This window comes from Siphateles boraxobius, unplaced genomic scaffold (assembly GCF_051911475.1).
Source record: "Siphateles boraxobius isolate OS27281-9 unplaced genomic scaffold, OSU_SipBor_1 66, whole genome shotgun sequence".
Taxonomy (NCBI): Eukaryota; Metazoa; Chordata; class Actinopteri; order Cypriniformes; family Leuciscidae; genus Siphateles; species Siphateles boraxobius.
This window is the reverse complement of record NW_027509193.1, coordinates 16,759,157-16,776,536: the sequence shown is the minus strand read 5'-3', so window position 1 is coordinate 16,776,536 and position 17,380 is coordinate 16,759,157. Positions and strand designations below refer to the sequence as shown.

At 43.9% G+C, this 17,380-nt stretch overlaps 1 protein-coding gene across 1 annotated transcript in view; it reads left to right on the top strand.

Annotated features, from left to right (window-relative positions):
- The first annotated feature begins 1,289 nt into the window (after window positions 1-1,289).
- Window positions 1,290-17,380, top strand: part of gsg1l (gsg1-like) — a 52,897-nt gene continuing 36,806 nt past the window's right edge. Inside the window, exon 1 of the mRNA XM_077212614.1 lies at window positions 1,290-1,875. Coding sequence (XP_077068729.1) covers window positions 1,587-1,875 — 289 coding nt within the window. The 5' untranslated portion in view covers window positions 1,290-1,586. The remainder of the gene's footprint in view (window positions 1,876-17,380) is intronic.

Genomic DNA, 17,380 nt, shown 5'->3' with positions numbered 1-17,380 from the left:
ACACAACAGGGGCAGGCTTTGTAACCTCCTGCCACAAAGAAAACATTAACTGACAGCTGGGCCACACTCTCCACCCTAATGAAGATGATGACCATATCAGAAGTTTTAACCCTCTTAATCATCACACACACACACACACACACACACACACACACACACACACACACACACACACACACACACACACACACACACAGACACACACACACACACACACACACACACACACACACACACACACACACACACACACACACACACACACACACACACACACACACACACACACACACATGCTTGACATGATGAAAGTTTGTATGCTTTAAATTAGCCCACTTTTTTTAATGACCATGACATCTCTGTCTATAAATGCAAAGCACCCATATAAAGAGTCACAGTTATGACAGGTTTATTTCCAGAAATGAAATTTGATTCATGTTGAATAGATTACAAAATAATGCTAAGACATAATGTTTACAATACAACAAGCCTGATCCCTGAGAGATATTTCACCCTTTAGCAGAGTGCAACTCATACACCATTGTATTGATTAAGGAGGTACTATAAAACGATATGTGATGAATTCTCGTTGTGAGTGGTCTTTCTGAAACAAAGGTCTGTGATTAAATAAAAAAAAAGCTGATTTTGGCTCTATAAACAATTATTCTGTAAAGAATTCATGGATTTAAAAGCTCTTAGGGTAGGCTATACGTATATAATAGCCATTAAGTCTGGCTAAAAAATATTGAATACTTCACGTGGCTATAATTACGAGTCAATGATAAATATGCAAGATGAAAAAAAGACAGATTTCAAAATCGTCTGTTTTTGTAGTTATAATCGTTCTATGCACTTTGGAAATTTGGTATGCATTAAATATGAGTGTAGGCATAGAACGAAATAAATGTGCACAACATTATTTTTACATTAATACATTTGTATACACAAACACATAGGCTATATATAAACAACATTTTTATACGCACAGAATTTGCGTCATCTTGCAGGAAAACGTCAAAACTGTCATTGTCAGTTTATTAGATTTTCACATCACATAGGCTATCACATAGTTTATGGTCAGCTAACTTTAGACTGTGCAGTAATCTTACTTTAAATGTAAATTACCCCCCCCCAAAATATATTACAAATTGCACACGTCGTCATTGACCCATAATTAGTCCTACAAAATAGGTTTATGACCCCTTTAGTCACCAAAAGAAAAATTAATAGGGGAGGGGTGACGCTCGCAGAGAGAGAGAGAGAGAGAGAGAGAGAGAGAGAGAGAGAGAGAGAGAGAGAGAGAGAGATCACAACAGTTGGCAGCGTAAGTGTCTGCCTCAAAGATGTCACGGAGATCTTTCTTACTTGAGTCACGTCTCTCCATGCGAATGGATCCAGCTGCGAGCATCAGAGGAGTGACTCTCATTTTATATGTGTGAAGATCGAACCTGTCACTGTCATTTCGGGCCGGTGAGCAGAGGTGAGGTGAGGTGAGCGCAACCCCTGCGCTTTCCTCACAAAAATCAAGCTTTTGCAGCCCGGTTTGAAGCTCATTTAAGTGTGTGTGAGCCACTTCGTATAGGACTATGAAGACCACTCGAAAATGCCGTGCTCTGCTTTCTGTGGGGTTAAATCTTCTAGCACTCTTATTCTCAACGACAGCGTTCATCACGACCTACTGGTGCGAAGGGACTCAGAGGGTCCCCAAACCAAACTGCAGTAAGGAGAGACGGCATAATTGTATTGACTATGGGGTGAACGAGACAGACCCGAGTAAAGTTCACTATAGTTGGGAAACGGGTGACGATCGCTTTCTCTTTAGGCATTTTCACACGGGCATCTGGTATTCGTGTGAGGAGAATATCCATGGAGGAGGTAAGAGTTACATTTTAAAGTTTAAAGCGAAACCTAACGGTATTCAATGACGCAATGGTTTTTTATTGTTTTGTTTATTTGTCTGTGTATGCAACTCTTTGTTTTAGGCTGTTTACGTCGTAAAATTTGACACCATATTCCCTATTTGTCTGTCTGCAGCAGGTTAAAGTAGTTTGACATTTATTCCTAAACTGTGTAAATGAATGTCAAGTAGCTACAAAGAGTGCAATTGTTACGTGCTACATCTTTTTAAAATGAACAAAATGTTAATTAATTGAACAAACCTATAATACGGTTTTAAGTTGAAAAGTGCATATATAGCCTATATTAAGTTAACCAAGAAAGCCTCCTGATTTTGATGATATCTGTCAATTAATCAAATTACCATTCATTAATATGATCACTTAATTCAATTAAATTATACAGTATACCACAATTATGTGAAAGAGTGTTTTTGCACTGTGGGGAAACTTCAACAGGCCGTGTGTAAAGCAGTGTGAATGTGTTGCGCAATGGATTGGCGGGGAATGATTGTGCGCCAACAGCTTTGGAAACATCTGTCAGGATTTAACTCCAATGAGTTTTGAAGAACTAAGTAAAGGCACCATTAGATAAACACGTTCCCCATGGAATACAGTGAAATAAGCAGCTCCTGGACAGCCTCCTATTTTTAAATATTTTTATTCTATTCTATTCTATTTGAAAGTTTTTTTTTTAAAAATCTCAGACTAATAAAATTAGTTTTGTCACAAAATCTACGGTAGAACAGCAGGAGTTATTGGTTAGTGAACATACACCAAAATTAAAGGATATCCTGCTAAAGGAATAAAACATGAAATGTCAATGTGTTTTTTGCTTTCACATTTAATTAAATTGGCTTTCATAATATTTTTTTATATTTATGGTAAATGTTACAGCATGAGATAACATAGGCTACATTAAAGGTACAATGTGTACGAATTTTGTAATAAAATATCCAAAAATCACTTGCACAATGTGATATATTTCCTGCAGCTGTGTACTTATAATATCCCAAAAGTCTCCAACGATTTTTTATTTCAGAGAAATTCCAATTTTAAATAAGTGGCCGTCCCGGAAAAAAAAATTCGCCTGTCAATGACGCAATATCCGCGATATCCTCGGTTTCCGCTCATAATGCCATAGCCATGCGTTAACCATGGCGACAGACGTGGTCAACTGCGTAAATATCGATGAACTGTATAGTGCTGTTCTTGTTTCATTCAAACATTATAGTCCATGGCAAGCAGACTTTGGGACAAAAAAGGAGAACTAAAATGAGGATCAATATTGGCGTGCAGGAGTGTGTTTTTGAGATGCCAAGAGCTCCACGTCCGCAATAACTTGGATTTGACAGAGCTTCACGAGTCACGACTTGACAGCGACACCGCTGTTGTACATTTATCAGACAGATCAGCAAATGTAACATTACATTAAGCAAATCGATGTTATATAGCTCAACATGATGAAATGGTAGAATATGATCAGTATGTTATTCTAATGTTGATCTAGTTTACTGCTAGTTTCATATAGCAAACTAACTAACACATAGAATAACATTATAACTTTCAACACACATTTAAATGCTGTTTAGTGTGATAGTGTAACGTTAGACCAAGTGAAACAGGGCTGCGTGACCTCACAAGTTTAATTCGTCTAATTGTCACGTTACAGTTACAAAAAGTGGAGAGACTCTAAGTGCAGCAACGGATGATTTATTAACAAAAGAAAACAAAACACAAAGCAAAAACCCACAAGGGGGAAAACACAATAAATGAGACATTAAACAAAACTGAACTTGAAGAACAAACACTGACTCTGAACACGAAGACCATCACACAGAAACTGGGAAAACATATGACAACGATCCGACAAAGACTGCAAACAAGAGGAGACTTAAAAAGGGAACAAATCAAGAGGGAACAGGCGGAAGAACTCAAACACTAATCAGGTAACAAGGGGGAGGGATCAAACAATAACGAGAGCACATGGCCCAACATAACAAAGACACCCAAGTGCAATACAAGACAGGACAGACACGTGACATTACCCCCTCCCGACGGAGCGGCTACCAGACGCTCCATCAGGCGGGACGGGAGGGACAGACCAGGGCGGGACGGGAGGGACAGACCAGCTTGGGATGGGAGGGACAGACCAGGGTTGGACGGGAGGGACAAAGCGTTTAGTCCTGGGAGACCCGGACGAAACACAAAGTCCATCGGGCGGCCAGGGCGAAGCTGACGACCCATCGGGCGGCCGGGGCGAAGCAGAAGACCCATCGGGCGGCCGGGGCGAAGCAGACGACCCATCGGGCGGCCGGGGCGAAGCAGAAGAACCCTCGGGCGGCCAAGGCGGAGGCGACCACGGCTCAGGAGCAGACACCGGCTCAGGAGCAGACACCGGCTCAGGAGCAGACACCGGCTCAGGAGCAGACACCGGCTCAGGAGCAGACACTGGCACTGGCTCCGGCTCTGGAGCAGACACTGGCACTGGCTCCGGCTCTGGAGCAGACACTGGCACTGGCTCCGGCTCTGGAGCAGACACTGGCACTGGCTCCGGCACTGGCGGGGAATGATTGTGCGCCAACAGCTTTGGAAACATCTGTCAGGATTTAACTCCAATGAGTTTTGAAGAACTAAGTAAAGGCACCATTAGATAAACACGTTCCCCATGGAATACAGTGAAATAAGCAGCTCCTGGACAGCCTCCTATTTTTAAATATTTTTATTCTATTCTATTCTATTTGAAAAGTTTTTTTAAAAAAATCTCAGACTAATAAAATTAGTTTTGTCACAAAATCTACGGTAGAACAGCAGGAGTTATTGGTTAGTGAACATACACCAAAATTAAAGGATATCCTGCTAAAGGAATAAAACATGAAATGTCAATGTGTTTTTTGCTTTCACATTTAATTAAATTGGCTTTCATAATATTTTTTTATATTTATGGTAAATGTTACAGCATGAGATAACATAGGCTACATTAAAGGTACAATGTGTACGAATTTTGTAATAAAATATCCAAAAATCACTTGCACAATGTGATATATTTCCTGCAGCTGTGTACCTATAATATCCCAAAAGTCTCCAACGATTTTTTATTTCAGAGAAATTCCAATTTTAAATAAGTGGCCGTCCCGGAAAAAAAATTCGCCTGTCAATGACGCAATATCCGCGATATCCTCGGTTTCCGCTCATAATGCCATAGCCATGCGTTAACCATGGCGACAGACGTGGTCAACTGCGTAAATATCGATGAACTGTATAGTGCTGTTCTTGTTTCATTCAAACATTATAGACAATGGCAAGCAGACTTTGGGACAAAAAAGGAGAACTAAAATGAGGATCAATATCGGCGTGCAGGAGTGTGTTTTTGAGATGCCAAGAGCTCCACGTCCGCAATAACTTGGATTTGACATTACCCCCTCCCGACGGAGCGGCTACCAGACGCTCCATCAGGCGGGACGGGAGGGACAGACCAGGGCGGGACGGGAGGGACAGACCAGGGCGGGACGGGAGGGACAGACCAGGGTTGGACGGGAGGGACAAAGCGTTTAGTCCTGGGAGACCCGGACGAAACACAAAGTCCATCGGGCGGCCGGGGCGAAGCAGAAGACCCATCGGGCGGCCGGGGCGAAGCAGACGACCCATCGGGCGGCCGGGGCGAAGCAGACGACCCATCGGGCGGCCGGGGCGAAGCAGACGACCCATCGGGCGGCCGGGGCGAAGCAGAAGAACCCTCGGGCGGCCAGGGCGGAGGCGACCACGGCTCAGGAGCAGACACCGGCCGTTGAATGAAACAAGAACAGCAGACACTGGCTCCGGCTCAGAGACAGCAGACACTGGCTCCGGCTCAGGGACAGCAGACACTGGCTCCGGCTCAGGGACCGCAGACACTGGCTCCGGCTCAGGGACCGCAGACACTGGCTCCGGCTCAGGGACAGCAGACACTGGCTCCGGCTCAGGGACAGCAGACACTGGCTCCGGCTCAGGGACAGCAGACACTGGCTCCGGCTCAGGGACAGCAGACACTGGCTCCGGCTCAGGGACAGCAGACACTGGCTCCGGCTCAGGGACAGCAGACACTGGCTCCGGCTCAGGGACAGCAGACACTGGCTCCGGCTCAGGGACAGCAGACACTGGCTCCGGCTCAGGGACAGCAGACACTGGCTCCGGCTCAGGGACAGCAGACACTGGCTCCGGCTCAGGGACAGCAGACACTGGCTCCGGCTCAGGGACAGCAGACGCTGGCTCCGGCTCAGGGACAGCAGACGCTGGCTCCGGCTCAGGGACAGCAGACGCTGGCTCCGGCTCAGGGACAGCAGACGCTGGCTCCGGCTCAGGGACAGCAGACACTGGCTCCGGCTCAGGGACAGCAGACACTTGCTCCGGCTCAGGAACAGCAGACACTTGCTCTGTCTCCGGCTCTGGAACAGCGGACACTAGCTCTGCCTCCGGTTCTGGAACAGCAGAGACTGGCATCTCCAAGATCCGAGCCAGATGCTTCAGATAGTCCGTCACAACCTTGGCGGCCACGCCAAAAGGGATCTCTGGCTCTGTCTCAGACTGGACAGACGGAACGTGATCAGTCTCTCGCTGGGCAGACGTGACTTGACCCGTCTCTCGCTGGGCGGACGTGACGTGAACAGTCTCTCACTGGGCGGACGTGACGTGAACAGTCTCTCGCTGGGCGGACGGGATGTGAACAATCTCTCGCTGGACCGACGGCACGTGAACAGTCTCTCACTGGGCAGACGGGACGTGAACAGTCTCTCGCTGGGTAGACGGGACGTGAACAGTCTCTCGCTGGGTAGACGGGACGTGAACAGTCTCTCGCTGGACCGACGTGGCGTGAACAGTCTCTCGCTGGACCGACGTGGCGTGAACAGTCTCTCGCTGTGCAGACGGACGTTTCCTCCTCCTTTTCCGTCCGTGATGGTGAGAAGTAGGCTCTAAGCTGTCCTTCACTGGCCCAGGATCGAAGGGGGGCCAGGATGGAGAGTGGTGTTGAGCCTCTTCTCGACCCTCTCCTCCTCCTCTACGACATCTACGGGTCCCCGAGAACCCGGCCAGACGCTCCGACTCCTCCCTTTGATGAACCATAAAAGCGAGGGCCTGAAAAATATTCATTCTGCCAGATTCGTTAGAGGACGGAGTCATTCCGTCATGAAAGATAGTGGAAAACTGGGTCGATCCAAATGTAGCGATTGTGTAGTCTGTACAATCCAAGTCATCGTCATCCATGCAAGCGTCATCATCCATCCAGTCAAAATCATCGTCATCCATGCTGCTGAGTCCTCAAATGGTCGGATCGTTCTGTCACGTTACAGTTACAAAAAGTGGAGAGGAGGACTCAAGTGCAGCAACGGATGATTTATTAACAAAAGAAAACAAAACACAAAGCAAAAACCCACAAGGGGGAAAACACAATAAATGAGACATTAAACAAAACTGAACTTGAAGAACAAACACTGACTCTGAACACGAAGACCATCACACGGAAACTGGGAAAACATATGACAACGATCCGACAAAGACTGCAAACAAGAGGAGACTTAAAAAGGGAACAAATCAAGAGGGAACAGGTGGAAGAACTCAAACACTAATCAGGTAACAAGGGGGAGGGATCAAACAATAACAAGATCACATGGCCCAACATAACAAATACACCCAAGTGCAATACAAGACAGAACAGACACGTGACACTAATAAACTGACCTGTGTGAGTAGTAATTCAGCACTTGCGGGTAGTTTAGAAGAATTAAACGTCCTTATTCCTTTATATCCGCGGGACTCGCATGTGATATCTGTCTCTTATTAGCAATTGCGACCTGCTTCATACCACTGTAATGTTAAAAAACATGAATGTTTTCATTCATCCATAAACATTATTAGATCCATCAGCTTGACACTAAGTCCCATCATTCAACTAATCACTGCGTCATAAACCTATGCCTTTGTTATTGTAAGAGGTTAGCGACCCCTAGCGGCGAAAAAAATACATATTGTAACTTTAATACCCAAATAAACTGAGATAGAAAAGTGTAAAAATCTTTACCTTACTTGCACAATACAGTATGTATTGTGCAAATTATATTATTAATGTAAGAAAAGCTCTTTGTTTTCCAAAAGAAAATGTTTTTTTCATTAGTTCTCAAGGACATGCTGAAAAAAAAAAAGTGTGATCAACAGCTAAATCCAAGATCGGGGCTATCAGGTTCAAAGTCATATGTTGTCTCACAGACACTCTGACATAATGTCTTCAATAGACAGACATAAACAGAAAGTTTAGTATTGTATTCAGTTTAATCCAACAGACATTTTCAAGGGAGTGAGGGAAGGTCAGTGTGTTACGCTGATGAGGAGTTATGTGACTAGATTTTTTTTTGTCAGTGTTGTTGTTGACACCCTTTTATGAAGTGACCATTCTGACCAATGCCCCCATTTAACACCATAACATCCAATAACTTGTTCAGGCGGAGGAGTGGCAAAGCCACATAGAGAGCATTAAAATGTAGAGTGCTAATTAATAAATCATACTTGAAGATCTCTTCTCTTTGCCATTGCCTGATCAGTACAGTATCATATAATAATGCTAATGGCCATCAAATCATTCACTCTCATTACCGATGCAATTACCCTCAACCTCAGGTACCAGATTAAACACATTAGAAGCAGATCAAAAGCCAGGGTTCTTTAATCATATGGAAGACTGGAAGAACAGGAATGGATTGAATGAAGATGATTAAAGCTTTTAAATCCATAATGAGTGAGTCAGCCCATGTCATTCTGATTCCCCAGGGTAGGCATTGGGTAAGGAATTGCATACTCAATATGTATGTAATATGACTGCATCGAACTGTGCCAGAGATTAGCCGTTAAAAGCATATAGATTCAGTAGATTTCTTCAATTATGAATTTTTGAAATAACATTGATGCTATTTCAATCACTTTTCTTTAAAACAGCTTTATTCACATTTGTGCTCGACTAGTAGGCCTACACAAATAAGTCTGTATCCAAAAATGGGACTAGAATGAATCATTGTAGACATTCCATGTCATTTATATAAATTAAATGATTACCACAAGTGCCTCACCTAACTGGTAAAATAAAACCCACTAGAAATTCAATTACTCATGTTCTTGCACCATCGGCCAGTTTTGGAATCGGTAAATGCATTTCTCCAGGTGCTGTGAGATTCAGTTATTCAAATTGAGGAGAGGTTACCATGGGTCACTTATCTGCCAGACATAAGGATTAAACTCCCTTCAGGGACCTTATTTACTGAGGAAAAATGCTTAGGGGAGACGTAATGAGAAAAGAAGTGCACTTATGGCGCTTTTCCACTGCATGGTACGGTATGGCTCGGTTCGGTACGGCACGCTTTGGCGCTTTTCCACTGCATTGTACGGTACGGCTCGGTTTGGTAAGGCACACTTTGGCGCTTTTCCACTGCATGGTACGGTACGGCTCGGCTCGGTACTGCTCACTTGTGGCCCTTTTCCACTGCATGGTACGGTACAGCTCACTTCGGCTCGCTTTAAATGGTACCACCTCTGTTGAGGTTCCTCTGTTTACTGTACCGATACTAAAATGTGACGTGAAAAATGTGACGTGCAAATACATCATTGTATTTGCGAGACATCAAACCCGCTAGATTTAAATAGCCAGTAAAATCCACCGCTGTAGCACCTTTTTAAAACTACTTGCTTGAAGAAAAAAAACTTCCAAAAAGGAAATGGCTGTATCGTGGTCAGTGGACGAGAAGTGCAGACGTTCCTCTTGTTGGTTGACGAGGAGCAGATAAACTATAACGATCAGTCATAATCCCACCCACTTTGAAGCGATACTAACTGCAGTGGAAAAGCAACCGAGCTAAAGCCAACCGAGCCACGCCGCACCGAGTCGTACCACGCAGTGGAAAAGTGAAGCGAGCCGAACCGTGCTGCGCCGAGCCGAACCGTACTGAGCCGTACCGAGCCGTACCGAGCCGTACCATGCAGTGGAAAAACGCCATTAGAAGGTGCAGAATATGAAATCGTCTCAGGTTACAACTGTAACCCTAGTTCCCTGAGAAGGTAACGATACGCTGCGTTGATGACCTTTGGGAACGCCCCTGCGTGATTGCGTCTGAAGCACTTGTGTCAACTAGTCCAATGGCAAGAGTGAGGTCACGACCATGAAATGATAAAAGCACATCCAGTCTGACCAGCAGCAGCTTCAATTAAGCCGATAACAAGAATGTCGATAACAAGAATGCAGTGAGTAAGGCAAAGTGACGCAGTGTCTCGTTCCCTTCTCAGGGAACTAGGGTTTCAGTTGATGACGCTTTGGGAACGAGAATGCCTGAACGTCATAGCGACCAGAGCCTGTCTGTGTGAATACTGAGAGCACAACTAAGACAAGAGCACCAGTGAACCTGGGGCTCAGCACTCAGGTCGAAGTTGTAAAACCTTACGAATTAGAGCAAAGAGGACCAGCCTGCCGCATACCAAATCCTGCAGGGGTGGGGTAAAGGGTCACCCCTCCCACTTGAGACCGAAGGTCCCCCCTGACCGGAATCTCCAAGGGAGAGCCATCGAGGAGGGACACCAGGTCCAAGAACTAGTCAGCTCGGCCAGTACTGTGCTACTAGTAGTAGACTTATTCCGTCCCGGCAGACCTCCACCAGAACTCCTGGCTGCAGAGTAGAGCTGCACGATTATCACAAAAATCATAATTGCCGATTATTCCCTTGAAATTGTAATTGCGATTATTAATTACGATTATCACAATTTACATTGAATATATATAGGCGTATTATAATACATGTTTACAAAAAAATTGTTAACACACACACACACACACAAGTACTGTCCCCCTTTACTTAACATACACATCAATTGTAAGAATTACTAATAGTAAAGACTACTAATAGATAAACATTAGGACTATGCTAAAGCAATTAAATAGCAGTCACAAAATAGTTTTTGTTGATACAATGTTGATATGAGCCAGCTCAGTCATTTAAAAATAAAAAAAATAACACAAAGTGAAAATAAAGTGGCATTTTGGGGTTATGGAAATGACACTTACCATGGTAAATACACAATACTAACAAGAAACAGCTCCTGGTGAATAGAATGAAAATCATACATGCATGCAAATCCTTCTCAGCTAACACGTGATTTATTGGTATTTTACTTTTATTTCGTGACTTACTAATTTACATTGTAACGACGTTGCATGCTCGTAGTTTCTTTTGCACTTTATACAGTGAAGCGAAACACAGCGCGCGCCGCCGCATTTGCGCGTGCAATTGAAGAGTGCGCGCTACGAGCACAGTATAACGGCTGACAGGACAGTAAAGTCCGTTTTTCTGAGGTGAAAGTCTTTTTATTTCAGCGTACACTTTCGTCACTGCCTGGTATGTCATATTGTGCAGGGTTTTCTGAAGTAGCCGTGATTCGCCTCTCATAACATATTTATGCTCTAAACACACACGCAGAGTGGATTTTCTTTTGTAATCGCGGCTTTGAACGATTACGTAATCGTGGCATCCGTAATCGTAATCGCGATTAGAAATACGATTAATTGTGCAGCCCTACTGCAGAGTAATCGGGGGAAAACGTACAGATGTAGCCTCGGCCATGTCTATACCACAGCGTCCCCAAGGGAGCTGGGCGTGTGAGGGAGAACCAAAGTGGACAGTGCGTTGTATCCTGAGACGCGAACAGATCCACTTGTGCCTGGCCATAAACTCCCCAAATGTGCTCCAACACCTTGGTGTAGAGCCTCCAGTCCTCGGGCCTCAGCCACTGCCTCAACAGGATGTCTGCTCCTACATTCTGATGCCCCGGAATATAAACTGCTCTCAGGGAGAGCAGCTTCCCTAGGGACCACAAGATAATCTGGTGGGCCAGTTAGCACAGTGGACGTGAATGCAGATCCCCTTGATGATTTATATATGAGACCATCAATGTGTTGTCTGACCGGACAAGCACATGATGGCCCCTCAGGTCTGGGAGGAAGTGTCTCAACGCATTGACGACTGCCATCATCTCCAGGCAATTTATATGCCACGAAAGATGATGACTCCTCCAGAGACCCTGAGCTGAGCGGCCTTCCACTACCTCTCCCCAGCCATTGAGGGAAGCATCAATCGAGAGAGCAACCCCGATAGCAAAGAGCTCCTAACACTGGAGCCTGGAATAGGAACCAAGGTTTCCTCCATATAACCAAGGCGCGGAGACACTGCCGCGTATTCTTGATCATACAAAGTGGGTTTCCCCTCGGGGAGAACCCTTTGGTCCTAAGCCACCACTGCAAAGGTCTCATGTACAGCAGGCCAAAGGGCATCACATTGGACGCCAATGCCATGGGGCCTAACAGTCTCTGAAACTGTTTCACAGTGCGTGACTGACCTAGCTTTAAATCTTTCGTGGCTATGAGGATAGCAGCTACACGAGCGGGCGATTGAACGACACACATCGTGACTGATTCCCAAACTACACCAGGGAAAATGGTTCTCTGTAGTGGAGAAAGCACACCCTTCTTGGCATTGAGTCTCAAAAACCATTTAAAGACTGATCCCGACATGCCAACCAGATCACGAAGTCTATTTATCATAATATTATGATCAATTGTGTCAAAAGCTGATGAGAGGTCCAATAGGACCAACAATGTGTATTTTTTAGAGTCAGCTGACATCATAATATCACTTGAGACTTTAAGTAACGCTGTTTCTGTGGAATGTTTTTTGCGAAAACCAGACTGTAATTTGTCAAATAACTCATGATTCTCTAGGAAAAGGGTGAGTTTTTCAGCTACAACTTTTTCTAGAATTTTTGACATGAAAGGAAGCTTCGAAATTGGTCTATAGTTTTTCGGTTGTAGCGGATCCAGATTAGTTTTTTTAAGTATACGCTTAACAACGGCTTGTTTAAAAAAAGCAGGAACAACCCCATTTAAGAGTGAGGAGTTAAGCATCTCAACAATACAGGGGCCAATATAGTCAAAAACTTGTACAAATAGCACAGTAGGAACAACATCCATAGGACAAAATGACAATTTCATAGAATGTAACAGAGAGGTAATATCAAGTAACGTCACCGGTGTAAAACTGGACCAACAATGCGGAGGGGACCAGTCACAGGCAAAGCTCTGAGCCAATGGAGGTTCAATGATAGCCCTAACATCTCTGATCTTATTAACAAAAAAGTTGAGGAATTCATTACAGTCAGATCTAGATAATACAGTAGTTTGAGAGCTAGTTGGAGAAACTATTGTATTAATGGTGTTGAATAAGATTTTGGGATTGTGCTTATTCGAAGAAATAAGTTGAGAAAAATAAAACATTCTCGCCTTTTTCAACATCTCATTCAAGGTGACCATTAGATCTTTAAGATGGAGCCTGTGAACCTCGAGTTTAGAAGATTTCCAAAGACGCTCCACTTTTCTACAATTTCTCCTAAAATTTAAGATAGCTTCATCAATCCATGGACAGGTTTTATTGTGGGAGACACCGCTCAATTTAACTGGTGCTACTTTATCCAGAATCGATAAGCATTGACCATTAAAAGATAGGATAAATTCATCATCATCAGTACATCCTATCAGAGAACATGGGTCAAACAAGGCAGAGAACCTCTCTGCAGTCTCTTGATTAATAATCCGCCTTTGTGTCATAGTTCTCTGGGGCGGAGGAACTTGAGAAAAGTTAATATTAAAAAACACACAGCTATGATCACTCACATGTACATCTTCCACATGTGTATTTACAATATCTAGACCAAGAGAAAAAACAAGGTCCAGGGTGTGACCCTTAATGTGCGTGGGTCCAGTAACGTGCTGAGTGAAGTTAAAAGAGTCTGCAATAGAAAGGATATTAGCAGCTGTATTGCATGTAGAATCATCAATATGCAAGTTAAAGTCCCCAATAATTAAAACCTTCTCAAGTTTGATGATAGATGATAAAACGTCAGTAAAATCAGTGAGAAAGAACCCTGCCGGCCCAGGAGGGCGGTAAATTAACACGCTGTAAAAAACATTAGAAGAGCCTACTTTAAGCGTTTGAGATTCAAAAGAGGCAACATTTTCTGAGTTAATCACTCTACACATAAAACTGTCACGCTGCACAACAGCAAGTCCACCACCACGACGTGCCAATCGGGGCATCCCAGTAACAGAACAGCCAACAGGACAGAGCTCGTTTAGGTGAACAAACTCATTTTCCCTTTGCCACGTTTCCGTAAGAAACATAAAATCAATATTCTTACTCATAAAAAGCTCATTAACCCTTCGGAGTCTTGGGCTATTTTGGCCGTTTTTGAGTACTTTTATTTTTTTTAAATTTTGCAACATAAACAAATGTTTACCATACCAATGTTTGGTATAATTTTTTTCAGCACAACATCACCTATATGATCAGACAATTAGTTTTTCACTTTGATGTACTCTATCAACATACTGGACCCAAAATCACACAAAAAACACAAAATCCGAATAGAAAAATTATAGCTTTTCTACTACAAAAAACACAAACATGCTCAATGAAGCATTTTAAAAGGTTTAAAATGTAAACAAAAGTTGTAAATGTCAACATATACAGGTACAATTCAGATATAATCAACCTATATACAAAAAAAATATGATTTACAAAAAAAAGCGGGTGTAGCCATAGGCTTTTTTTCTTTCTTTTTAGCTCAGCCACTTTTTAAAAAAATGTTGTGCACACAATTATTCAGAGAGCTATATTTAAGGCCTTGCATTCCCAGAGTATGAGGGTTCGCAAATAGTGCAAATTCAACATAAAAAAATGTAAAATTGAGATAAAATTAAACTATATGCAGCAAAAAGCAGGTGTGGCAATAGGCGTTTTTTCTTTTCTTTTTTGCTTAGAAACTCTACAAAACACTTCATGTACAATTACACAGATAGCTACATTACAGGGATTTCATTCCTTGAGTAAGAGGGGTTCCTCAATAGTGCAAATATACCATACAAAAGGTAAAATGAACACAAAATCAAATTATACATACAACTATTTACAACAAATATCAGGTGTTTTTTTATTTTTATTTTTTATCTGTGCCTCTCCTCAAAACAGTTTATCTAAATCTACTCCTAAACTACCTAAACTACTCCTAAACTACCTAAACTATCTACACTACTCCTAAACTACTCTCAAAATCTACTCAAACTCTTCCAAAAACTATCAATAATCTCTCTCTCTATATATAACGTAGATATATGTCTCTCTTTATCAACTCCGTAAATCCTCTGCCTTTCAATTTTGCGTCTTAGCTCAGTTGGCTCCTCCTCCATTCCCTCAAACGTGCATCCTGAAGAGCAGAGTCAGCAGATTCACACATTTTTCTCCGTTTTGTTTTATGACAAAAAACGACGAAGTTTTTAGAATAAATGCAACGCCTGTCGCATCCCATCTTGCGTTCTTTTACGAACGCGTCAGTATTTTTTTATATAAAGTTTAAATGATCATATCTCCGTTTTTACTTGGTCTATCAACACAAAACAAAAAGTAAAATAGAATTTCAAGCCAGCACTTTCGACAGAAGTGGACGGCAGCGCTCAACGTGACTTTGTTTTTATGCTTCGACGTCTTAAACTGGTCATGTAACTTGATCACGCCGGCGTGATCGGCGACCCCGAAGAGTTAAGAATAAACGATTTATTAGAGATGGAACGGGCGTTAAGCAAGGCAAAGAGGCGTAATGTAGCGTTCGACAGACCGGCATCAAGAACAGCTGATTGTGACGGAACTGACCGTAAACAGCTGACACAACCACGAGGTCTCCAGTTGCGGCGAATTGTCTGTCGCTGGTCAGGCGACACAGAGAACATCGGTAATGGCAAGTCCATCACGATCCCATCAACAAATTGCTGGTACACGCGAGGTTCAGATCCAACCGGTAAAAGCATCGCGGGGTGTTGGTGCTGAGGAGCATTTTTACCCGTAATTAGGGGGGAAACTAGTCGCAGCCACCGGAATCGTTCCCCGCGATATGGCCAGAGCACCCCCGACCAGGATTGGTGCCTTCTCTTGACTTGAACACCAGCTCTGCAACCCCTTCTCTTCGGTCTCTTCTTAGGATTCCCAGGTCCCCTGGCTGTAAACAGGAGCCGGTACTCAGGTGATGAAGGAGGACGCACGAACGGGGGCGGAAAGGTTTGTCTGAAACTTTCCCAACTTTCAAAGAGTCTTTCCATAGACACTCTGATGTCCAACAACGAGCGTCGATCATAAGTCCTTGCAGCAAAGACACTATAGTCAGACGATAGGGCTGATATGACAACATATATGGTGAGTACAAACGTAAAAAGTTTACACAGATGCGATGCAGCAGCGGCCAAGCCAAACACAGGCGCCATCTTGCCGCGACACGCGAGTGAGTGATTTATTTATTTATTATTTATTTAGTTCAAAATGCGTATGCCCTGCAGCCTGAACGGGGCCAGAGCTGCATCTACTCATTTGGTGAACGTCCGGGGTGATAGCTAGACCTAATGGAAGCACCCGATATTGGTATTCTTTGCCCCCGAAAGAAAACCTAAGTAACTTTCTGTGCTAAAGGAGGATGGAGACATGGAAGAATGCGTCTTTTAGATCTATCGTGACAAACCAGCCCTAGGATCTGATTTCAGTCATGGTCTGATTGAGTGTCAGCATTTTGAACTTGAGTTTCTTGACTGCACAATTCATCTGACGAAGATAGTATAGGATGCAACCCCCCATCCTTTTTCGGAACAATGAAGTAACGGCTGTAAAAACTTGATTCTTTGTCGGGTGAATACAACTGTTCTATAGCTTCCTTTGCTAGTCTTCATTTCTTGCTCCATTACCAGAGCCTGCTAGGGGTACACTCACAACATGAGCAACACCATGTTGTAGCGTGGCAGAAGAGAACCAAACTGGATTCTATAGCCTTACTCTATGATCTGCAGGACACACTGAGATATATTTGGCAGATTTTTCTATTCTGTCAGATAATCTACTTAGGGAACCAGCCTCTCGAGACTGGCTTCTGGTGTAATTGGAACAGCCACTTCGGTGATCTGAAGCATACTGGCAGGAAACAACCGAACTGACTGTTTTTGAACCCCCCTCAGAGGGTGCGAGTTTGACACAGCGTCGTGGTGACACTGAGCCGTGTGGTCGCTGGAGACCGCTGCTCCCCGAGGCACCAAGGGTGGCAGGGTTGGCAGAACAGCCCCCTGAGGGTACAGAGGTGGGACGGGAACCTTATACTGAGGTGTACACCGCTCCAGCCTGGTCGGTGCCTGCCCTCAGAGGTCTGACACCAGTGGCGTCAGGACCTTGGCCGAAGCCTTTTTCACAGAAACAACGGTCCTCAGATCCATATTCTGCTTCAAAGGCTTCGGTTGAGAATGCCATCCCTGCCCCCAATCTTTCGGAGGGGAAGCACAGGAAACGACACTCTGTCCTGTACAAGGAGTTTGTTAATGCCTGGGGCTGCTCTGCCCAGCA